The sequence below is a fragment of the Podarcis raffonei genome, chromosome 5 (genome assembly GCF_027172205.1).
Source record: "Podarcis raffonei isolate rPodRaf1 chromosome 5, rPodRaf1.pri, whole genome shotgun sequence".
NCBI lineage: Eukaryota > Metazoa > Chordata > Lepidosauria > Squamata > Lacertidae > Podarcis > Podarcis raffonei.
In genome coordinates this window covers 30,316,610-30,343,163 of record NC_070606.1, presented here as the reverse complement: position 1 = coordinate 30,343,163, position 26,554 = coordinate 30,316,610, and the positions used below count along the sequence as shown (strand labels likewise).

At 38.9% G+C, this 26,554-nt stretch overlaps 1 protein-coding gene across 6 annotated transcripts in view; it reads left to right on the top strand.

Annotated features, from left to right (window-relative positions):
- The window catches only part of CTNNA3 (catenin alpha 3), a 577,974-nt gene that overhangs the window by 107,725 nt on the left and 443,695 nt on the right, over nt 1-26,554 (top strand). For all 6 annotated transcript variants that reach the window (XM_053388388.1, XM_053388387.1, XM_053388385.1 and 3 more), the window contains 2 exons: nt 6,930-7,193; nt 14,132-14,335. In XM_053388388.1, the coding sequence (XP_053244363.1) occupies nt 6,930-7,193; nt 14,132-14,335 (468 nt within the window). The remainder of the gene's footprint in view (nt 1-6,929; nt 7,194-14,131; nt 14,336-26,554) is intronic.

Here is a 26,554-nt window from a genome sequence, read left to right as displayed (position 1 = left end):
CTCCCATCAAATCTCTGTCTTACCTGTTAGCTCATGGTTTTGGTGCCCTGTGAAGTTGCATAGGTCTTCCTACTTTACTGTAGCATAACTCTGGCAAAGCATAATAAAGCAAATGCTAATTAGCTTCACACTTTTAAAATTGCATTAAAATTGCCATGGTGTTTATGCTCTTTGAATTTTACTTAGATCTATTAAGGGTTAAAGAGGATGCTGTATGTAGCAATGTGAAAGTTAAATAAATGTAATTATTTACTTATACAAGTAGGCTGTTCATAATTATACAAGTATGTTCTCTGCAAACACTCCCCCCCCCCAAGAAGGTGCCTTCTGAAGCTGAAAAAGGACCTGTACTGGCTGCTTTTCTTGACAAATGCTGATGCTGTAAATTATACAGCTGTTCTTCCTCTGTATGGATTTTGCAGTACCAAGAGCGATTTATAGGTCCAGAGTGCAGCTGTTGAAAGTCATTTATTCTTGGTTCTCATATTAAATCTATCATATACAAATGTATTAACATTCAGTACAGAACTCAAGGGCTTAAGATAGTTTTTTCCTTCTTCATGGTCTTGCAGCCTGTAAATATTCTCTGGTTACACAAAACACATTTTTGACTGTCATTTATTATTAAGTTCATATTTAAAGAGGGGCTCCATCTTTTTATGATTTCCCCTTACTAAATATTTGAGGCTTTTTTCATTTAATACTATGATTTATATATATTTGTTTTAAAAGCCTCCTGTCAACGTTAGGGAAAATTGGAAGCCTAATAAGCATGTTTGAATAAATTCTTTTGCATTAGTTTTACTGTATGTCACTTTAAAACATGTTCAGGTTTCATTAATGTATTATCTTAACATATGCCAGGCTGACTTTGGAAGATCAGTTTTAGTGTTCATTAGTGTAATTTGAATCTATTGCTTAACAAACTGTATTTTTAAAGAAACATTCCTTTATACTAGCATGAACAAGAAACAGAGCCCAAGGTAGTTCCCTGTAGGAAACAGAAACAGGTGTGGTTTTCAGTAACTGGGATCCCTGGCATCACTGAGCAGGCTTAGCCACCATCTCAATGTCGTCCGTCATTTCTCTCATAATGTGAATAAATTCCATTCTCTCTGCTGTTGGGGGGTTGTGATTGCACTGTTATTCCTGATACTGTGTTGGCCCAGCTTTACTAGCAGAGATCCTGAAGTGGGTGCAGAATGCCCCTGTGCACAAACTCCACATTGCCTAGGCAGGCACATTATGTGACCCATAAGAGCAGCAAAATAACCAGACTGTACAACTGTGATGGAATAAAATCAGGCCAAATCTTTATTGACAGCAGCAGGCAGGGCAAGAGCTGGCATGGCATTGGGTCCCAGGATCAGTTCATCATCCCACAAGCCCCATGTTGATGGAATGGATCTGCTGGGTTTGGATCGCTCCAAACCTGTAGGACGGGAGTTGGCCAGTGTTGAACCTTGCCGTGGTGCCCATTTTGCTGCTTTATTTTATAGAGAAGTACACAGGATTATGCTTTTAGGAAGATATAGTGCAGATAAAACTTGATAAGAAGAATGGAGAATCGAAACACATGTTTCTAAAATTGGCAATTGCTAATAAACAAGTGGACAGCCTGTGGCTCCTGACTCATTTTCTGTGTCTGACACAATCTGAAAGTACCCCATTCTTCCACCCCATCAAATTTCCTTCCTTTATGTTCCTTTCTATTTTATTTCCTGGCTTTTAAAAGCCCCTCTCCTTACTATGTAGTTTTAGAACAACTGGAAGGGTCAGCATTTTATTTTATTTCTCACTTTCTCCTAGTTGTATGACTTGGGGCGGGGGAGTCATTTATGTATGAACATGTATATAGCATGCTAAAGTTGGAAAAGGAAATACTTTCACTTGCTTTCCAGAATAGTGGGTACATTGTCTGCTGAACTAAACAATGCTCTGTATACTTACTTGAGAGCAACCCCACCAAACTCAGTAGGGCTTAGTTCTAAACAGACCAGCATATGATTTGGATTTCTAATCTGAGGTGCAATGTGAAAATTGAAGCAAGGCAGCATTTATGCCAGAGCAATTGGAGTGCTTTTGTCCCTGACTCTGCCCATCATTGGTTCTGGCTCACCCGCTGCTTGCATGCACCCACTAACAGATTTCTCAGAGGATTGATAGGAAAAGGTTGCCCACCCCTGCTGCAAATATAATATGGAAGACTGTTTCCACAATGGGCTTAGTGAGTTCTAGGAGCTCGGCCCAACTCCCTTGTCTCAGATTACCTCAATAGGAATTGCTGCCTAGTAGGTGATAGTGTAAGGACAATATCAGGGAAGACGAGGAAATAAATGCTAGATTCAGCCTAGCATCATATGGACATAATGCCATCTGTACTCCTTGTATTAGTTTGAGCTTGATTTCATTGAGAGACGATTTTGAAATAATATTTGAGAGCCTCTTGCAACTATATAGTGGAATTTAAGTATTTTAAATAAATAAATAATCGGGGTGGGTGGGCTGAAATCTATTCTGTATGTGTTGTGTGTCTCTACAACCCTGACAGTTTCACATGAATCTAGACCAAGTATTAAGAACAGCTCACTGGAATCAAACTGCATCCAAGACCAGGAAAGATTATATACCTGAAGAGTCTGAGCTGATTTATTGCAGAATGGATCCACAAACTGGTGAAGGTATTGGTGAAGGACAAATCCAAATGACACTAATCCCATAAGAGGCTACTAATTGGATTTCTTAAAAATATTAAACTAAAAGTATCTGAGAACAGGTCAAAACACATACAGTGACTGAAATTGGTGTACAATGCATATGAAAAAAGCTGAAGTTACAACAGATAATACATTCTTTTCTCTGATTTCAGTACAAGTAGATATGATGTACATGCCTGTGGGTGGCAACTGGTGTGTGCATAAGAAATTGAAAAATTCAGAAGTGTAATACTTCACCAACTGAAGCATGGAACCTCAGTGGCCAGCTGAATTTCTAAATGGTGCTGATAACTCATGTAGAACAAAATGAGAATGAAATGTTGTGGTAGTGAAGCTCAAAATCATCTTAAAGTTTTAAAAAGTTAATGCTGTTATGTGGAGTAATTGGGTTTTATTATCTGTTTTTGAAAATGCGTATCCTAACGCCTTTGCTAACCTGTCTGTGATTTTTCTCCAGGAAAGGTGTTTGTTGTACATCTGGGGATAGGTGTCTGGTTTTTTGGGGGAGGGGGTAGTATTATGAGTTTGTGAACCCCTCCATTGTAGGCTCAGGTTGTATATATGTGTAAATAAACCATATATCATAAAGACACCACTGTTTCTGCTGTGTCTCATTTCCAAAAGGAAACACAAACCATGGGTAAGCGCCTGGAACCCCTGGAATCTCACTTGAAGACTGTGGTGGCGTGCAACAGTATTCAGGTGCTTGGATAGATATAAAATCCATTTTCCACTATCCACTAGCTCATCACCCCTTTGATGATGTATTTGGAAACACACATTAGCTTAAGCTCATATGATACTTCCTGGTGAATAATATATCTGTGGAGTAGTAATATGATGCAGAATGGCAATTGTATGCCACACTGGCTGCAAACAAATCCCTAGCTAGATGCATATTTAAAAAGACGAATTAATTTACCTCTTTTACCAAGGAACAAGTAAGATACTGGTTTCTTTTTTTTAAAAGGTTCTAGTAAATATCTACAGTCCAGCCAGCAAAGCCATCTCCTTTAATATAATTTTTAGCATGATTGCTGATAACTTGAGAGGTGGATCATGACTGTACTTTAATAAGAACTCACATTTACAACTTGGTAAAGTTGTCACAAATGCTTTTCCTGGTAACTGGTTTTGGGCTATGCTTCATGTAACTTGAAATCTGACACCAGAATATAGTTTCTATATACAGTGGTACATCGGGTTACAAACACCTCGGGTTACAGACTCCGCTAACCTGGAAGTAGTACCTCGGGTTAAGAACTTTACCTCAGGATGAGAACAGAAATCGCGTGGCGGTGGCAGTGGGAGGCCCCATTAGCTACCTTAGGTTAAGAACGGACCTCCGGAACAAATGAAGTTCATAACCAGAGGTACCACTGTAATCTTATGTCCTCCTTCCTTTTGCAGTTAGAATAGATTATATGTTTCTTGATTGTACTTCAAGCTGTTTGTAGATAGCATGCTGGGAAAGTATTGCTTTCCAGTACTGCCACATCTGGTATCCTCTTCCAAGACCTGCCATATTGATTCTAATCTGATCTGGCCCCAAATGAGCACCATCACAAAGTGTCATTCCTATAAACTAGTTTTCATTCCACCTGATTTTTATATTTAATCTGAATTCACTGGACTTGCAGACTTTACACAGGTGGAAGATACGAAACAATATTTCCATTTTAAGGGATTGTTTCTGTTCATACAGCCATTAATGGAGAGCTCTAGCCTACCCCCCCCTTTTAGCAGACAGATACTGATCTATCTAGCTACCCATTGTTTATAACAGCAGTGTCTTTTAAGTGCATCAAGTAGGCTCTTTCCCAGACCTACCTGGAGATGCAAGGCAACAAGTCTGGGGCGATTTGCATGCAAAACAAATGCTTTACCATTCAGCTACAGCCCTTCCAGGACTGTTTTTATTCATACTCCCTGCAACAAATTCTCAAAATGTGAATTACATGAAAATTATACAGTTGTGTGTGGAGAAATAGGAAAAAGCTGCAAGGAAAAATATTAATGGATCTTGAGGCATGTGCAAGTATAATTAACCTTCATACCGTTGTTAGACAGTAATTAAGCTGCATTTATTAGGGATTTTATGGCAGAGGATAGAAATGGTACACAAAAATCTAAACGATAATAATATTTTTTTAAAAAAATAAAAGACAACCCCCACTTTTCCTGCCCTTTTGCTATATTTGTAAAATAGGAATTGAGTTGCAAAGTAGAAATAAGCTCAGGGAATTTATTTTCTTTGTGTTACTAGAAAAATAAACATGCTGCTTTTTTGAGCTTTTTATCTAAGCCAAGATGCCAGCATGCTCTAGTTCATAATTACAAATCCCAGGATGTTTTGTGCAGCTACAAGTGCTAACCTTGGGTGCTTTTTTCTCCAGGAATCTTCTTAAAATTATATCTTATTGTTCTCTGTTTAGAATGTGTTATATAGCGGTAGCCAACGTTTTGCTCCTTAAAAATGTCGATTCTTTCTTTTCTCAGTTTCCTTGCTCACTCTATTTTTTCTAGTTTTGATTATTGTACATCTTGTACTCTTGGTACTATAGTATCTTGAACTATTTCTGCCGGTGCTTCAGGTTCAAATCTCACCTCAGCCGTGAACCTATTAGGTCGGATTAAATGAACCTCACTATCTGCAAGATGAGGTCAACAAACTGACCTACTTAGGGTACTGGGATCAGTCAGGATCAGGTTCATGAATAGCTAGGAATCCTAGAGAATGGGTATGATGATTCTCCATTGTGCTTAAACTGAGCAGCTGGCCCTAGCAATCTGGTCAGCACAGTAGTCTGGATTAATAGGTTTGTGAAGGACTTAGAACACTCAAAAAGTGCTATAAATAATTCTGTTCTTTACATAGTGACAAGTACTTCCAGTAGAAAATTAATATATTTCCTTGGCTGGGCAGAATATAGCATTGGATTGTGTTGCATTGTTTGCATACTCATTAACCCATATGCATTACCTGAAACATGCAGAACGTTCATGAAAATGCTTCTGTTGTGCTTATGATTCTTCTTTGAAGCCATGACCTGTAGCTTCTGATTATATTCCTACTGTTTCTGTTTATTGCATTTTTAAAAAATAAACAACCACTTTATGGTGTTACATTTGATGTGGTATCCAAATACATACTATTGGAAACTAAATTTATAACTTCTCATCGTGGACAAACAAATTCATTGTTCCTACACCTACTAAGCATTTAGTGTTTTGAGTTGCTATTGAAAAAGAGTCTCCTGTCTGTTGCTGAGCTGATACAGTATATTCTTTAATGACGTGGTTGAATCAGGATATGGGGCCTGTGTGCAACACTAATTTAACCACAGTTAAAACATTGCCATTTCTTAAGACAATTCAAAATAAATTATGGTCCTGTTTGGGCTGTCTCCAGGCTCACAAGGGAAGTGGAACAGAACAGTGGCACCTACTGGCAGTAGAGTGTAAGGGAAAGTAAGGCAGAGTCATATGCAGTGAAATTAGGTCAAGTATGACAAAGTCATGTCTAGTAAGGTCAGATCAAGGCAGATCCTGTAGGGTCTGGCTTCAACAGGTCAGAAGCAGCACCTTTGACAGAGCATTGTGATAGCATGTTCTCTCACGAGGAAGGCTGTTGCTTCAGCAAGGTGAACAAGCCTGAGACCTTCGTCAGATCTGCCTGTGCTTTTAAAGGGCTGTTGTTTTGTTCTGCAGCGTTTGGCTCCTACAGCATAGGGGTTACAGAGGGCTGCTGTGGGGGTGAACTCTGATTGTCAGATACTGCATGCAAGCAATAGGAGGTGGCTATTTTTCGCTCTGCCATGCCCTACTTGGGAAATCCTGGTGGGCAGCTAACTGGAGAAGATATTCAGGCTACATGATCCAGAAAGGCAGTTCATGTGTTCTTAAGGGCAGTGAACAATTACTGTGGACTGAACTATTCCAGGCACTCTGAAAAGCAAACAAACACAAAAATATTTCTTTCCTTTTGAGCTAGAATTCATTTCTTTCCATTTCATCCTAGGCATGTTATAAACGAGCAGCAAAACGTGCTGCCGGAGAATACACAGTTAATAAATCTTTATTGAATTTTTCTCTCTTTCTTTCTTTAGTAGATACAGAACAAATTGAAATAATGTGTTGCTACACTGCTTGCCAGTATTTAAGTTGAAATAATAATAGTAATAATCCCCATATGTATGATTTTCTTGACAGGATTTAAAATCCAACAATCAACGCGATGACATTGCAGCAGCACGTGCTTCTCTGAAGGAAAATTCATCTCTTCTCCATTCAATTTGCTCTGCTTGTTTGGAACATTCAGACATTTCATCTCTTGCAGCCAGCAAGGACTCTGTTTGTAATGAAATACAGAATGCTCTTGATGTCATTTCCAATGCTTCTCAAGGAATTGGAAATCAAAAGGTTCAGTCGACAACACAGTCTGCTACTCTTGGAAGTGCCCTTGATGAATTTGAGGTAGGTGAATGTGTAGCACTGTAGCACACTCTGTAAAATGGCCTAATTTATTTTAAATGATGTGCTTGTGGAAAGTAGCATACCAGAAAACCAAATCTTACTGACCTATGTGTGATCAGTTCCATAGCAGTTCTCAGACATGCTTCCAGCCTGGCTGATTTGTTTTGCTGAGTGATTGTGACCTGCAACCTAGGGATCAGACTTAAACATGGTATCTACTAAAGCAGGGAATAGCCAATGTGGACCATCTGCCTCAAGAAATGATGGGACTTGTAGTCCACAGCATCTGGTGGCTATCACAATAGGTACCCCAGTACTATAGCATTGATAGAGCCCATTGACTAATTTTACAAATGACAAATGCCTCCACAGGGCTCCATGAAAACAGCAATAAATAGACAATTAAACATCAAGACAATCAACTACCCAGTTAAATCCCAATCTTTAAAAGCAACAAAAGGTGACATAATGGCAACAGATAGATATCTCAAAAATTCACAGTAGCAAGTTCGTCTCACACCTTCTTACTATTTAACAACAATTTATCCAAAAATGCTCTGAATAATAAAAGTTTTCATATCTATTTCCCCCCAAATGTGAAAATGAAGCTATGCTACTGGGCTTTCTTGGGCAAAGGGGTCTACAAGGAAGGTTTCACTGTTTGAAAGACTTTACTCTTGCCCACATCAGTATGAGCTCAGAAAGAGATGGCATTTGGAGGAGGGACCTTTTTGGTGACCCATTTTAGAGCGTGGAGGCATGTTCAAATAGGAAGAGGCAATTCTTGGGCCATTCTAGATCAAGATCATTTAGGCCTTTAAAGATCAAAACTAATATTTTGAATTGTGCGTCAGAACAAATTGGAGCCAATATAGTTATTTCTGCAAAGGTATTATAGTCTCCCACCAACCAGCTCCAGCCAATTAATAGGCTGCTGCATTTTGAACCATCTGAAATATGTGTTTATGGGGCGATACATGATCATTTTTGCACAACGCAAGTTAAAATATACTAAATATATTAAAATACGCTTCTCACATATTATGGAGGGAGCGAATCTGCTTCTAGCAACAGGTCACTATCCTTAATGGTGTGCTTTGTTTGGGGGGGGGATGTGTTCATGGAGTTGGGGGCTGCCTCTATGTATAAGCAGAGCACCCATATATACATTTTTGGATCCTGGCCTTAGATTATATTGTTAAATGTCTTCTTGTTCATAGACTTTTTCTATATTTCTTTAACCCAAGTAGTGCAAATGGTACCTTAGGCTGAGTGAGTTAGATAAAGCAAAATTTATTGAGTATCTAACCTTTTACGAATGTTTGAGAATTAAATTGTTTCATTTTTCTTTATTTATGGGGAAATGGCATTGGATAAGAACCTGAAACAACCTTTGCTCTATCTTCTGCATTATAAATAAAGTACAATGAAATAAATGGATGTAGTCAACAGTCTGTTGGGAGCCAATCTCATTAAATGTTTACAGTCTGGAAATATTTGAAAGCGCTTACTCAACAAGTACTGTCTGGAAGCTTTCTTAATATCATTCATATACAGTATGGGAAGTTAGGATTTATACTTGGGCAAAAGCTGAAGTGAGTCTGAATACCTCCCAAAGCTTTAGGCTTACAATACATTCTAACAATACTATATATGTAGTTGTGACTGTAATAAAAAGTATAATACTAAATGTGTAATAACTGAAACTTAAATCCCCCATTAGCTGGTCAGTTACTGTACTGCATTCCAGCTAGCTGTGTAAGAGGTCTAGAAATGCTTGCAATGTGTTGATTTAGTCAGCTATCTTAGGGAAGCATGGCTACACCATAGCTCTTCCTATGACAATTTTAAAAAGTTGAGCATGTTCTTGGGAATCATAGCTGTTTTGTATGTTCATAGCCCTATTCAAATGACATATGTGGAGATATCAATGTATGGACCAGGAGGTAAGATGAGATAATTCATAGGCCTGAGCCAAGAAGACTACTTCTGTGACGAAGACCCTGATAACTTGAAGACTTTGTGGCACGTCCTAGCTCCAGCAGTGCCCCAGTTACCTCCAGCATCTCTTGAGAAATGGCATCATAGCCATCTGAAGCAGAGGGAAAGGAATGACAGATAGACAGTTCTTTCTCGATCCCCTGTACAAAGGACCTGGACATACCGTTCCTGATTCACCTGTGGCAGCTTCTTTGTCTGTGAAATCAGATGAGGTGGTTCTAATGGGGGCAGGACAAAGATACTTGTAGGACCTAAAGGAGTGTGTGGCCATCTCCCACTACCTCAGGATTTGGCCTCTGTGTCGCTTTCCCGGCCCCACAGGAACAAATGGTGCCATTAATTCCTGGGGGTGTGGGGGAAGAGATGCTGCAGTGGCAAAAAGTGGAGGTGGTGTGAGGGAGAAACCCCCTACTTATCCTCAGTGGCTGGTTCTCCCCTTACCTTTAATGTTCCCTGCAAGGGTTTTTCTACCCCCAAAGCAAGCTAATGGAGTTAAGACAGCTCATTAAATTGTATTGGGTTTTTTGGGGGGGGGATTTGTGGGTGCAGGAGTGACCCTTAAAGAGGACTCTGTAGAGTCCTCACTCCATGCAAGCTAATGGAGCAGAGCCACTCCATTAGCTTCTATAGGACAGGGAGAAAAACCTTGCTGGGGTCCAAGATGGCAATACTTCTCCAGCTTAGACTTCAGTCAAAAGTGGCGAAGAATTCAAGGGCTTTAAAAAGCTAATCTTTTCTTTGAGGAGGATGTTAAGGAGGCGCCCTGCAATTTCTTTTCTGAGAGAGAGTTTTGTCCGTGTCTCTAATCTGAAGTGAAACCAAGTTAGAGTGGCGCTGTTACGAGTATTTCAGATGATGTATAAAACTGGAAACTTGGTGGAAAAGTCTGTAGCTAAGCATTCTATTTAAATCTAATATCTTCTTACCACACCATTAATTCTACAGGAGCAAAACGCATGAAGCACTCAGGCAGGACAGATTAAAAAATCTGTTTGATCAGATCTGTCTACTGCAAATGCTCACTCATTTGTATTGATTTCGTTACTGCTCCTTTTAAACTCATCAATGCAAGTTGCCCAGCACATATCAGATTTCTGTTGGTAACCTCAATTGGATAATAAGATGGCTCTTTATCTTCAGTCTTCCTCCACCCTCAGTTGTTTTTTTTTAATGAAGGAAACATAGAGATTTGACAGAAGTTGTAGTAAGAATTAAAACACCATATCATGAATCAAATATCACTTTCTTGTGTTGAAATTATGGATGCCCAGGTGAACTAATATAAAATGAATTTATGTACCTAAGATGATCACCACTGCAGCATTTGGTCATACTACATATAATTATTATTTTTAAGTAAGTTGAGAATTTTGAATATTTAAAAAACAACAACCATTGGGTGGTCTAATTTTACTCACAGTAGACCCACAGAAATTAATTGACCTAACTTAGTCATGTTCATTAATTTCAGTGGGCCTAGTTTTTTTAAAAAAGTTAGTTGAATACCACCCATTTTCTCTGTTCTCCTTCACTTTGTCAGTATGGTTTTTAATGGATTGCCTAGCTATACCAAAATTATCAATCCCTCCGATTGGAACAATAGAATTGCAAGTGAAGGGACTCAGACTGCAAATCACGGATCAACAATTATGGTTGAAGGACGGGCCTTGGCAGTACCTCTAATAGGAATGCTTTCTCTTTGGAATATCAATCTGCATTCACAATCCAGAGTAAGGAATCAGGGCATAAGCAGATGATGTAGACCAATTCCTTGAAAAAAAATAGCAACATATATACTGAAATCTAAAGTTGGGACAGCCTGCAAAATCTCATCCACAAACTATGTACATTAGAGTGGGCAAGTGTAATTATTTAATAATTTGTTAACAGAGCTTAATGATTTGATGTACCTTGTAGCAGTGTCTTGGTTATAATATTCTTGAGATTTTGCTAGCTTAAGATATTTGATGGAAATAAGAGGGCACAAGAAGGGCCTGCTCATTTCAGCTTTTTAGTTTTAGCCTCCTACACCATTTTAGCTGCTGGTTGTTTCATATGACAGTGATTTTGAAGGAAACTTTAACACAAGCCTCTCGGTACATATTTGCTGAGAGCAGTTTCTTAAGTCTAGTTTTTTTTAAGAAAAAGATTTGATGTTTCTCAAACTTTTGAAATGCCGAAACCTTCTAATGTTACTCTTAATTCTTTTGCCTCTCAACCCACTGACAGCCATCTCTTTAGAAGATGAATGCACTCTTCTCATAGATTTGGCTTCATTGATGCTGATGTTTGGTCAGAATCTACTAAGGAACAACTATGTGGAAGGTGACCCTTTGATCACATCAAAATGGAAAGTTAGATTATATGGAAAAAGTCAGAGTTTAAATATAGCTTTCTCTGTCTCCATAAAGTTACAGTTGGTCCTGGGAGGCCGTCATCTTCTTGTGTGGACAGGGGAGTGGCTGGGCAGCTGGTACCAGCCACCTCTGGCTGCACTGGACATTCCAAGTGGGGTGGGCCTCACTCACAAGGCCAACCAGGTGCAGGAGCTGGCCCAGCATTTTGAAATTTAATTTGTTCATTCAGACATTTCTACAAATGTGTTTGTTTTCATTATAGTACATACTTCCTCAAAATACCCCACACAACCCCAAATTAAGCTTTCGTTGCTGCAGTTCCTTAATTTTCCTCTCTGAAAGAAGTCACAGAAAAAGATATTTCTTGCTTAATTAAATACTGCTAATTTTCATGAATTCGTATTGTAGTTAGAAAAAGACTCCCAGAAGAGTTCTCTCTCGTGTGTGATTTCCCTTTGCAATCAGGCAGACTCACCCTGCTGTGAGAAGAGGGTGCTGCAAAAAAGAAAAAGAAAGAAAGAAATGTAATAGTTTGATGAATTTCTAATGTCTGTTGCCATTATCGTGAGTTAGGAAAGTGATTTGCTTAAATTAGATATTATGAAATTGATAATGCTTTTGGATAAACAAAGCAACATTATTCCATTTTCAGATAAAGGAATTTCATACACACAGAGAGAAGCTTGATATAGTCATTCAAAATTTTCTAGTTAAACAAACCTCACTTTACAGAATGCACAATCCATTTCATTAATTTTTTTCTTCAAACACTTAACCCTCAAATCCCAAGCAGTAGATCACCAGCATTTATTTGCATATGTCTTGCCTTATTGAGAGGGCTCAGGATCACTTAAATGCATGGAATAGTGGCAGGAGAACTCCTGAATTTCCCGTTTAAAGATGCCCCACTTGCAGCAAGAGCAACAACATTTATTGGAAGAAAATGGAGGGGTCAGATGCATGCAGAAGCTGAAATGATATTTATTGTTGCTACTACTGTTTTTTATTATTGATGATATCTGTAACGTTTTTATTGAAATTGTTTTAATGTATTTTAGTTCTGTCTTTACATACTACTTTGAGATTTACTTGTAATGGTAAGCAGTATAAAATATATTAAAAATATATAATTATACTAATTTATAAAACTACTTCTGCCAGTTAGCATCCATGGAAAAGTATTTCTGAGGCCAGTTCCTTTATCTGCCCCATGATCAAACCATCAGAGTTTGTCATTTGATAAAAGGAACTGGGCTAGGAATCCATCATCATCTTTGAGGCCAATTTATTTTACTTTATTTTATTTTAGGAATGTATTTAGTTCACCATCAACTATAAGTTCTCAGGGCAGTTTTCAAACATAAAATTAACATAGGGCAGGGGGTTTCAACCAGTGAGCCACGCCCTCTTGCATCTCTGCCTCCTAAAGGCTTGCACAGCCATTTGCTGTAGCAGCCCTGGCTGCAAGCTCCTCAAGCTGCTTCCCAGGTCCCTGTGGGGCAGTGTGAGGAGGCACCTCTCTTTGGGGCAGGGTGAGCAGCTCGGAGACCAGGGTGGCAGCAGTGGCTGCCTGGAGGACTCGCAAGGAAAAGGGAGGAGAGGAGGCTGAGGGAACACTCCACAAGAGAGGGTGTTCAAAAGGTGAGAGGCTGCCAGCTCTGCAGGTGAGAGGTGACATAACTGGGCTCCTGAGCTCCACAGGGATGCTGCTGAAAGAATGTAGTTGGTCAAGGGAGCTGTGGACTCAAAAAAGTTGAAAACCTCTGCCTATAGTAATCTAATTCTTCATATGCAGGAGAAACCAGATTGTGCTTTCTGCCACATTTATTATACTTCATTCAGCAATAACTGCTCTGTGGGCCATGGGGTTTGAATGACACAGGGTCATTCAAGGGAGAGAAGAGACAGGGTGTGAGTAGGGATGGGCTTAAAAAATAAATAAATCTCAGTGTTGAGCTAATTCCTATCTTGCTATTGATGAGAAGTGGATTATTATACCCCCCCCACCCCCCCACCCCATTCTGCTAAAAATCTGAGCAAATCTCACATATTATATGCACTGACACTCCAGGTTTTCTAAGGTAACTAGCGCTCAAGACATTCTGGCATCTGAGGTGGACAACAAAATGGCACCTCCCCTCCCTGCTAGAGAAGAAAGGGTTAGGGAAGAGCTACATCAGGAACAGGGGAGGAAGAAAAATTGACATCAGGATCTGCTGCCCCGGCGGATCCTGCCACCTGAGGCAGTCACCTCACCTTGCTGTGGGCTGGCCCTGGCCAGCGCATAAACAGATAATACAACAATTGGTCTGCCCTGGTTGTCTGCCAATGGGCATTTTGCAGCCATCTATTGCATGTATTGTAATGTACCCAATGAACAAGATCTTTGCTTGAGAACCATATAAATGTACAACTTTGCTTTGAATTTCTTGCTGTCCTTCAGAGATGAAGATTATCAAGATTCAAACAGTAGGATGGTTACACTGGGGATATGATATATGCATTCCAGCTATGTGTTCAAGAAGACCAGTGTGAGCATGAGTACTCTTCTTATTTCCCCCTTTTTATCTTACCCTATAGAATCTGGTTGTCTTGGATCCTCTTACTGTGAAGGAAGGCAAAATAAGGCCATCGCTAGAAAAGCGTTTAGAAGGAATTATCAGTGGTGCTGCTTTGTTAGCAGATTCTTCTTGCACACGTGATACTCACCGTGAGCGCATTATCATGGAGTGCAATGCTATTCGCCAAGCCCTCCAAGATCTTCTTTCAGAGTACATGAATAATGTAAGTGAATGTTTTACTCCACCCACTCTTGCTGTTTGTCACTGTTTTCTGCACTGCTACTTACATGAAGGTAGTCCAATAGTTATTGGTGTCTACTGAGTAGTACTTTGAAAATAAAGTTTAGTCAAAGTTTTCTGAAAGGTATTTATATACTGCTGATTCTCAGAATAATACTTAATATGTTGTATATGTACAAAGTCGACCTTAACCCATGCTGCTCTATGGTGCCATTTTTGCAAAAGTCAACAGAAAAGGAGATGGTAAGTAATTTATTTTTTTTTAGCCTTCTTGTTTTCTCAGAACATTAGAAATAAGATATCTGTGATTATTATTCTGTAAACATTTTCCTGGTACATGTGGTTATTTTTAAAAATAGCAGTATGTCAAGAGTGATCTTAAGGGGCCAGTGTTCAGTAGGGGAAAGTCTTAGATTCACAAATCTGAAATGTTTATAATGTATTCTGAAAAGACAATGCTTAGATGTTGGAGGTAGACTTTTGATTGAACCACTACTATAGTGAATGTTACTGGCAGTAAAGAGATAAAACAAATACCAGCAACGCTACTAGACAGAACTACTTCTTCCAGTGTTTGATTTGGAAACATAACCTCTCTGTTGAACAGATAGATTATCTTACTCTTATTCAGAAGACAATTTGGGAATGAGTTTTGTTGAGTAGCTAATAGTATTCATGTTGAGACATGATATTCTTTTACTTTCTTCTCAGGTGTACAAACTATTGACGCTATGTGTTCTCTCAGGTCCCCCCCCCAAGCTTTATTGATCATGTAGTGCTTTCAGTATTTTATCATAGCTATAGAGAGATATCTACAATATATATGAATTTAATAAGATGAAAACAATAGGGAAAACAGGAAAGGAAGATGGGTAAACAGAGAAAAATGTGTGATTATTTCTAGTACAATTATTTCAGTTATTTGTTGCACAGCATCCAGGTATCCTTCCTCTATTGAATATTCTTCATATTCAAATTGGGAAAATGGGATTCTTCACCCAGATAGAACATGTATTGTTAATGTGGCTGAATGAATGCCATAGTTACTTACTGATTATTTTCTGTAATGGCAAAGATACAACTACAGTCATACCTCATGTTACGTTTGCTTCAGGTTGTGCATTTTCAGGTTGCGTTCCGTGGCGACCCAGAAGTACCGGAAAGGGTTACTTCCGGGTTTCGTCGCTCGCACATACGCAGACGCGCAAAATGACATCACACGCATGCACAGAAGCGGCGAATTGCGACCCGCGCGTGCGCAGATGTGGGTTGCATTCTTTTCAGGTTGCGAACGGGCCACCGGAACGGATCCCGTTCGCAACCAGAGGTACCACTGTATTCACAGATGTGGACACCATTGTGTGAAGTTGTATATTCCCACCTTTCATTCTGTCTTTTAAAGGAATGAAATGCTCGTGTGCTCCTATGGAGTATTACCACAGAATAGGGAACTCTCAACCCATCTTGGGTTTTGTTGTTTTGTTTTTTAAAAAAGATTTTCCAGAGATTAAGGCAATACCCAGGAGGTTCGATCTGCCACTTCCATTTTAGGAGCTGCAAGGTGACATTCAGCCAAGTTTTACCCAGAGGAGACCAACTGAAATGAATGACTAAGTAAGAGTAATTATAGATTCAGGAAGGTAGCCGGTTGGTCTGACACAGTCGAAATAAAAATAATAAAAAATGAAAAATTGTTCAGTAGCACCTTATAGACCAACTAAGTTTGTTCTGGTATAAGCTTTCATGTGCATGCACACTTCTTCAGATCTGAAAGCTTATACCAGAAAAACTTAGTTGGTCTATAAGGTGCTACTGGACATTTTTTTATTATTAAGAGTAATTATTTTTAGTAGATCAGCTGCAAGTAAAATATATATGAATACCACCTTTTGTTGCTGCTGCTGCATCATCATCATGATGTACGGTATTGTTTACAAGCAAAGGCTGTAAAATAAATGGAAGCATAGTTATCTCTTCACAGCTAGGCTCCATGCCTTCTCCAGCTAGGATAAGTATAGCAACAATACAATTCCATTTTTGAACATTTGTATGGAGAAGCCCTATAATTTACACTGGCCACTACCACAGGTCCGCTGCTATGATTTTGTGGAGCCTGTGACACCTGCCCAGGTATTTAAAAAATAAGAACTGCCACATCTATCTGACATGCAGCTCTTACCCTGAAAAAGATTATCCGTCCCTGGGCTGGATGAACAGATTGTCTGGATCTAGAAAAAAGCAACTTTCTATGGATTCCTAAGTTGCATGCTTCCATAATAAGGCTAGCTGCTCTTGACTGGACAGTAGACTGCAGCATGTTTGGAAGATTTTTGTTTGTTTGCAATGAGTATGTGGAATTTTAGCAACAATACTCTGTTCCAATTATTAACCTGTGCCTGATCCAGGGGATAATTGGACATGTGCAGAACAGTGTAAAATATCCATTTTCAGGATGTGAGAACTATATATATGAGAAATGGAGACTCCAAATATTTCATGCACCTTTTCTAGGCAAGCAGTTTCGTTTATTTCTTAACATAGTCACATCCTTTTAGAGAGAGTAGATGAATTGTGCAAGGTTAAGGGGACCCTGTGGGTTCATTGTATGTGATGTAAGTATAGAACCCCCCTCACTGTTGTTCATTCCCAGTTATCAGAAAATTCAGGTCTCTCATATTCCCATGTTTCTGTAACCTAGTTTAATGTAATTTACCCATACTTCTATTTTGAATGATGCCTGGAGTATTATTTGAATAAATGAAGTTCTGGTGTCAGTTCCTTTGTCTTTGAAGTAGCTGGTATATGAAAAGCTTAGAACATAATACATATGAAATAAATAAAAAATATGAATCCCTATCACAGAAGAAGGCTGCCTGAATCAAACAAGAAGCTACACTTTGCATTTGTGCTGCAATTTTTCATTACATTTCATTATAATGACTTGCTGAGCATTGTAGCTGCTTAAAATTTGATTGCCAGGAGCCACTGAGCAATCAAATTTTCAGGAGCTGCCATGCACCCAGGATTCATTTGCATTAGCCCTAGGATGTTCTTCTAAGTCAGAATTAATGGTCTAGACTTGAAGTATTAAGAGTAGATGCTAAAATCTGCAAAACAAAATACACTCTAAGAACACAAAGCTCTATGAAAATGCTTTAAAACAGTGCCTAAATTGAGACATGCTGTATCCATAGATGTATAGTGGAGAGAATCCAAAATTAGAAATGCATACCATGGGCTGACAATAAGAAGAGACAATAGCATCAGATTAAGGGATACAAGGCTGCCTTCCAACAGTTCTCTTAGGGCTCATTTAATCTCCTCTTGTCTCATGGCTGTACAGTTTTATTACACAACATGATTCCTAGCAGAAAATATATACAGTAATATTGAAGATAAATGCACAAGGTGAACAAACAGACTGGATCCTGCTATTGAAACTGGGATGCTGAGCTTTACATGTTTCAGTTTAATATTACAGCTGTCAACTATGATACTCTGTGTGCCAGGGATCTCAAACACCTTCCTCACATTGAGAGGTGGGTAGTGAGCTGCCTGGAATTACTAGTCAGAGCAAATCCTCTACTATCCTGTATTATATCAAGAATAGGGTCTAAGGTGGATTATGATATTTTTTGCTGTGCTATTTTATAATTCTCTCTCCATCTGCATGTCCTGGGTGCAGAAGGCAATGACCCTATAGTTAAAAAGATGATACCCACTCTAGGTATCATGATTAAAGATTTGTTGTATTTTATTCTTATTGCTTTGAAGAATTTGAAGGATCCATTTGCTTATAAAATGCATGATCCCAGCAAAAATATATTTTGATTTAGAGAAACAAGAGCTTCCAAATGAGCTTAACGTTGTGGGGATCACAGTTATTCATTGTGACAAGCTTTTCAAGTACAATTGAAGAGTAGAAATGTTTGAATGACTTCCAGTTCTTCCTGAATTATTTAATCTTTGATGATGGAGATTTCTGCACTGCTGTGACATTCTCATTACAGGGGGGTTTGCAAACAAAGATTGAGATTGTGGTTGTGTAGTTTGGAAGTTGATATATTCTACAGAAAATGGGCGGAAAACAAATTAACTCTGTGTGACAATGCCAACAAAGTGGTGGAGGTTATATACAAAAACTGAGGCTACGATGACAGTATTATTATTATTATTATTATTATTATTATTATTATTATTATTAATTTTTATCCTGCCCTTCATCATATGGTTAGCGTAAGTTAAAAGCAAACCTAAATCAATTAACAATAAATACAAAAATAAAAATGTAAAAATGTAAACAACAGATAAAACAACCATAGAATCAAGTACAAAACATAACACGAAGCTAAACACAGTTCCTTGTTACAGCAACATACCTATACTAGCATTGTGAAGAGGACCAGGCAAACTGAGAGGTCTTAACATGTTGCTGAAATGTCAGTATTGTTTGTTCTGGTTGACCTTATTGGAGGTAGGCATTCTAACTGGGGTGCCACCATGACAAATGTTCACACACATTCAAAAACCAGGCTTCCTAAACCTGCTTTTCTCTTCTAGAGGTTTCTGTTCTGGTAAATAATGTGTGAGATCCCTAAGTTGCTATTTTTTTTTAGCCAGGAGAACTGGAGAAACAAGATTAAAGATTTTTCTTGCTTAAGTCCTGTTCTTCATTAAATGTTTCTGAGCCAGCAATTTCAGCATTAATCGGATACTTATTTGAGGAATCCACTAGAAAAATATAGAGTGATGCACAGCTCATGGATCTTGAGAGGATGATTCAGTACAATAGTCAGTAATTCATATTTGGTATACTTGACAGCACCCAAAATATATTAGTCTGCTGAAGACCATTTTTTCCCAGGAAGCCTTCAACAAAATGGTATTTTCCCTCCCTCCAAGGTAGAATAAATCCTTGATTATGGTAATAACCTAGCACTGCAAAGAAATATTGGAAGTGTTCACTGACTAAACAGCTACCACACTTTTTAATTCATGAGAAGGAATTTTCCTTAGGTAAATCAAAAATTACTGTAAATAAGTCCATTGCAAGTAGAAAAGAATTTAATGTATTTAACATGGCTTGCTTTTTTAAATGCATTAAAAATATGGCAAAGGTCATTCTATTGTTCAAATTAATGGTTGCAGAAACTATATTTAATTTTCATATCTCATTGCTAGTTCTGCCAGGAATTTGCCCTAGAGCATTTCAGGATTTTTAAGGGTGAATGGGAAAGAGGAGGAACTGGATTTTTATCTGTAGCTTCTGCACAAACTGTAGCTTCCAGATCAAGTGCAAGGGAAGCCCCACATAGAGTGCATTGCAGTAATCCAGTCTTGACCTGACCAAAGCATGCACTACTGTGCCCAGGATTTCCTGGTTCAGGAATGGCAAAAGCTGTTGAACCAGTCACAGTTAGTAACAGTACAATCTAGGTATTAAGTCTTTGATTGTACCTTTACTGTGGGTTCTGTTTGCCTCCCCGTGGTGTTTAACTTAGGACCTTTCTAAAGAAACTGCTGTTGCTTCCAAGCATTATTGTTTGAGATAGAAAGGAGTTAATATAATGCATTTTTCAAATATATGTACAGATTTTCTCAAAAGCAACTAAAAATAAATGTATTTTTCTCAAAAAGCATGCAGAATAAATTATCAGTGTCATTAGGTCTTGAATTTTTAAGAAAACATCAGAAAAGTTGTTCAGCTTTTGTCTGCCTTTGCAAATGCTTCTGAAACTTCTTAAGTACTTTAGTAAACTTTGTATATTCCTGCCTGAAATCAGTGGAGCATTATATTTCTCTAGTATTTGACTAGCAAAATCCTGACTTCTTTGTCACTGGTTCTTTGCTCCCTTTTGGAACACATTTTAAGTATAAATCGTATTCTAATAAGTGTAATTTCATAAATCAGTTTTGATGATCTGTTCAGAAGAATAAATAGGAATGCTTATTGCTGAGTTACTTATATATGTAATTTTAAAGTAATTTTTAGCATAACTTTAGGAACTCAATATATCTGCTGCTGCATTTTGAACATAGCTGCTTGCTAAAGAAATATCTACTAGTAATAACATCAACACTGCCTATAACATAGGATCTAATCATGAGATCCTGCCCCTTGGCTTTGAACTTTGCCAATACAGTGGTGCCCCGCAAGACGAATGCCTCGCAAAACGAAAAACACGCAAGACGAAAGGGTTTTTCGGTTTTTGCGTCGCTTCGCTAGACGATTTTCCCTATGGGCTTGCTTCGCAAGACGAAACATCTTGCGAGTTCTTGCGAGTTTGTTTCCTTTGTTCCTTTGTTTCCTTGTTTTCTTAAAGCCGCTAAGCCGTTAATAGCCGCTAAGCCGCTAATAGCCGCTAAGCCGCTAATAGCCATGCTTCGCAAGACGAAGAAACCGCAAGACGAAGAGACTCGCGGAACGGATTAATTTCGTCTTGCGAGGCACCACTGTACAAGTTTCGCTAGCCTATTAACACAGAAGTCAAGAGATGTATGAAACTTGTTAACAGAACAGTTGACAGCACCAAGTGTTCGTGCTTAATGTGGTTTGTCTCTTCCTGTGCAGCATGGTTTAATCAATCAGCAATCTACACATTAAATCAATTAATGAAATAGTAAATTAATGACACTAATTAATTAGTTAAAGCTTTCAGCCCTGTTATTAAACCACTTTGAGATTTTGCTGTTTAAAGAACTGGAGAAAGAAGGCAATGTTTTGATTCAGCAGAATGAGAACTTCCTTATGAGCAGGTATTGTTAACAGTGATTAAATCCACATCTGGATCTGAGCATACCTACTTGGAGCCTTGGCTATGAGGCTCCCTCTCCTCCCTCTTTATCTTAGTGGACTTGTGAAACAGGACAATTGTTTAGCAATCGTAACAAGGAGTGAAAATTCCACTTAACTAGTAAAAATACAAAGTAAGCAGTTTTGATCCCCTTGAAATTATTGGGTGCTTGAGTTTCCTTTTATGATCTGAGAATTATGCCCAAAGTGAGACTGGCTTAATTTCTGACAACAGATTTATTAATTTTAGATTTATATATATACACTCTTCCGTTGCTTGGTCCCTGCTCCTGCCAACCCAGCAGTTCGAAAGCACATCAGAATACAAGTAGATAAATAGGTACTGCTCCGGCAGGAAGGTAAACGGTGTTTCCATGCACTGCTCTGGTTCGCCAGAAGCGGCTTTGTCATGCTGGCCACATGACCCAGAAGCTGTACGTCGGCTCCCTCGGCCAGTAAAGCGAGATGAGCGCTGCAACCCCAGAGTCGTTCATGACTGGACCTAATGGTCAGGGGTCCCTTTACCCTTTACCTTTACCTAAGGCACATTTTTAGAAGCATTTTTTAAGTCAGTCTCTATAGGCATGTAAACATACAACAGCATTTAAAGTGTTTTTTATACTACCCTGCATAATTTTTATTTCAAGGCAGTTTAAAACAGAATAACAAGACATGCAATTAAATGCAACATTAAATCTCCATTAAAACAGCAGAGTAAATGCTTCATTTCCATGTTTTCAATACTTGAAATAAAAAACTATTAAAATGCCTGAGAAAATAAGTGTGACAAAGTGGGTGCCAGGCAAGCCTCCTCTGGATGGGATACCACAGATAAGATGAGAAAGCCCTCTCCTTTGTTGCCACTTGCTTGACCTCTGGTGGTGGGAACATTCTGAGAAGGGCCTCAGTGAAAAATATGGATGCTTGGGCACAGTGCTTTTTTTCTTCTAAAAAAATGTTTAGGGGTACTCTCATTTTGGCTCAAGAAAATCACCATTTTATAGTTCAAATTGGTAAAAAATAAATACAGTAAATGGACAAAAGTACAAAGATTCACAAAATGATTAGGGGTATGTGTCGCCCCAAAGAAAATGCACTGCTTGGGCAGGCTTGCAGAATAACTATCAAAAGAACAAAAGGGTTATTTTTCAGAAGAGACCATAGACACCTCTTTGGAGGTTAGACAGGGTGAAAATTGAGGAAGTATATTTTTTCTGATATTTGGGAGTGGTGTTTTCTCAGACAGAAACCTGTACACAACATGTAGAGTTTATTTTACTTTAGAGCTAATGGTGCACCAGCATTAGAACTATATAAAGGAAACTCGTTCTTTAGCTTCTCAAAGTGTGGTCTTCAGAGAAACGAAGTCCCTTGGATATAGTTAAAAACAAAATTATATAATTGTGGCTATTACTGCCCTATCAGTCCCTTCTGATTTATGCATTGGCTGTAACAACAATTCAAACAGTGGCATACGTGATGCTGCTAAATATTTGGCTAAGGAAAAATATCTGTCATGAACAATCACACTTGGAATGTATTTGTTTGTTCCATAGTGGTGAAATTAGGCTTCTTTTGAACTATATGCAGAGTTTGGGGGTGGAGCTCACTAAAAAGCATTAGAAGCAGGAATTATCTGATCTGATGTATCTCTTCAGATGGGCAGAACAATTGAACTGGTGCCTTAAAAAGTTCCATTATTTAATAATTTCGCTTACATTTATATTGTACTACCTTGTAAGGATTTGAAGAAACCCAGTGAGGGGATGGTGTTTATTAAAGCCTAGTTAAATGTGATGCTCTCAATTGTCCCAGAAGGAAGGTTTACCAATATGCTGTATTCTGAATATACCTGTACTTGTGGTACTTGAGTACCAGGTTGGAGTCATAGAATCACAGAATTGTGGAGTTGGAAGGGACTCCAAGGGTCATCTAGTCCAATCCCCGGCAATGCAGGAATCTCATCTAAAGTATCCTTGTACATATATTATTGTATATTGTTCTTTGTATGATGCCTTGAACAATTTGGGACAGATTTTGTGGACAGATGTGGAGAGGTTTGATTATAAGCCTGCGGTTTCTCTATTGGGTGGAAATGATACAACTGTGAAGTATATTCATTTTCTATCTGCAGTAATTGATGAGATGAGAAAATTTGTAACGGGAGAATGCTGTGTCCTGTCAGCAAGATTCAGAATCTTAAATTTGTTTTATACTCTTATTCATTTAGTATTTACATAATTTTATTAAGATTTGCATAAATATATTTAATTTCATTTTAACATTTTTTAAAAATAGGTCCAACATTTTTAAACGGCATGTTGTGATCTGCCTGACAGCTTTTGAAGCAGATTTCCAGGCACTGCAGCCTGACTAAGAAATGTGACTGGAATTTCCCTGTCTTTGTGAGGAGAGGGCAAAAATTCATGAGACAGAGCACTTCTCAGTTCTGTAACAATTTCAGGTTGATAGGCCTTATGACCTACATAAGGCTCCGTGCTTCATTCAGGTACAGAAAGCAGCACAGAATAGTGTGTTCATCAGGTTTACTTTGGGCATTAAGCTGGATGTCCTGTTGACAGATGGGAATGGGTTTTTCTATTTCATCAATGTTGGCTGGGTATGGTCATATTTTTTATCTTCCTTGAGGTATTTGTTAGGGAAACACATACAATTTTGATTTGGCTCTTAACTATCACAACTTTGGCAGAAAAAAATGTATGCAGGGGGCCTTCCGAGGGTGGGCAGGTACCTGTGGCTATGGGCATGGTAGGGCAGGGTAGAGAGACTGGCAGCACCAGAAAAAATTGGGGGGGGGGGGACAGAAAGGGCTAAATATATTTCTAGGTGGGCTGGTTGTGTGCCACATATTAAGATAGCTGAAAGAAAAACAACAGTTGATCTTAAAGAAAGGAGTCCAGTAATAGCAAGGGGGTGAGCTTCTGATTTAGGTGTGCCATGTCGTCCATGGGTAAAGACCACCCAACAGAGTTTGAGCAACTGCAGGAAAAGAGACCTACCTGTAGCTAAACCATATGCCCAACATAGGACAGAAAGTTCAAGTGCGAACACTCAGATCATCCAAGGCATAGAAGTGGCATGAAAAGCCAGGCCAGTGAGTTGGGTGGGTAGGATGGCCTTCATCCCCCTTTTCTTAATTAGTATTATGTTGCATAATGCTTAAATTTATAATCCAAGAATAGTGTACATTTCTTTCTTGCTGATCACAGTTGGGTTCAGAAGTGAACAAATAGCCAGTATTGATTTCTCAGCATGGATGAAATATGTTCCTGATGAGCTTTTCCAGTTAAAATCCTGCCTGCAGTATTTTGAGCAAATAGCAGCTTCAAGGGCAATACAGTGCACAAGAGTCAGCCTCAGCTGACATACCAGCCTAAGCTGGTAGAAAGCAGGTACTGAATTTTGACTTGCCACCACCATCCTGATTGGATGACATTTTAAAAAGCTCTCATTGATTGCTGGGTCATCAAGAAGCTGACCTAGAGTCTGTCCATGACAGACTGAAAAAGATTTTCTAGAACACTGGTGGCGGGGGGTGTGTGTGGGAGAATAGCTTTATATAATAGAGGCTGATAGCGGTGGCTTGTGCTAAAACTAATTTGTGGATAAAATGTATTTCAAATAACAAGGCAAAACTAGATGAGAGTGGTTCAAGTTGAAAGTGGACACAAACATTTGAATGGTATGGACTGGTGAAGCGTGTTTTATCCTTCCACTTCCACTTCATAATATCAATATATCATCTACTGATTGATCCTCCATCCCCTAAGTGTGGTTTTCCATGCATAGATACATAAAAAATCTACTGGTATCAATGGGAGATTGATTGACAGCCTCACTTAAAAACAAAGTATGTTGATCTACAAATGCACAGTCTTGTGCATGTGGCTTCTGAGTTGAATGAATACTTGGATAGGGAGTTGAGGTTGTGCCCACTGGCCTGCCCCAACCTACACACATTCTTCACCTTTTCTGCACCAATGCTATGCATGCACCAGCAGTACACACACAGGCTCTCTCCGTGCAATCTGTTTTTTTCATTTTTAAAGGTACATAAAACATATGCATAGCCTACATATGTATGTACAGGTTATGAATATATAGACTCCGTGTAAAACAGACAATGAGTACATTGAGACCAATGTGCAGGGGCAGTGGGTGTCAAAGAATTTAACTTTAATAGGTCTTCTATTTCAAAAGACCATTCTATTTTCGTTCCTAATTTTCTTTGCTTTAGAGAAAAGCTCATTCTCTCTCTCTATATTACTTGTTTGGAGCTTCTAACTTCTTGGTTGCCAAGGAGAGTCAGCAGAATAGCAGTGCAGGGTTCTAACCTCCAGCACTCAAATGGATCAAGTAAAAGGAAACTCTGCATCTCTCTTCATGTAAAATGCACCGTGTTCCAATTTCCGTTCAGAAAACAAGCTCATGCTGTCTAATTGATTGCAGTAATATTAGGTCTAGTCTAGATCAGCACTTAATTTTTGTGATTATTTCCTCCGATAAAGTATTTTGTGCCACTATGCAGATTGCTGCTTCTTGACTCTTCTCCTTCTCTTCCTCGCTTTTTCAGGGAAGGATGTAGGGGCAAAGAAGCACCATTCTATTTCACAGGTTTTGAGGTCCAGAGGCAGAGAGGTGGGGCCCTGATGCTGCGAGGCAGAGCGATGTGGGGTGGAAAGGGCTTGAGTGGCCTGGATGCAACAGCTCTGATTCCAAGCACGACAAAACAGCTCTGATTCCAAGCACGACAAAACTCAGCACAGAATGAACTCAGGCTTGCTAGAGAGGTTAAAAGCAACAAAAAAGGCTTTTATGGGTCTGTTTGTAGCAAAAGGAAGAACAAAGAAACAGTGGGGTCACTCAGAGGAGAAGATGGTGAAATGCAAACAGGGGACACAGAAAGGGCTGAACTCCTCAATGCCTTCTTTGCCTCAGTCTTCTCCGATAAAGAAAACAATGCCCGACCTGAAGAATTTGGAGCAAATGATTCAGCAGAGGAAACACAGCCCAGAATAACTAAGGAGATAGTACAAGAATACTTGGCTAGTTTAGATGTATTCAAGTCTCCAGGGCCAGATGAACTGCATCCAAGAGTATTAAAAGAACTGGCAGATGTGATCTTAGAACCACTGGCAGTCATCTTTGAGAATTCCTGGAGAACAGGCGAAGTCCCGGCAGACTGGAGGAGGGCAAATGTTGTCCCTATTTTCAAAAAGGGGAAAAGAGAGGACCCAAATAATTACCGCCCAGTCAGTCTGACATCAATACCAGGGAAGATTCTGGAGCAGATCATTAAGCAAACAGTCTGTGAGCACCTAGAAAGGAATGCTGTGATCACCAATAGTCAGCATGGATTTCTGAAAAATAATTCATGTCAGACTAACT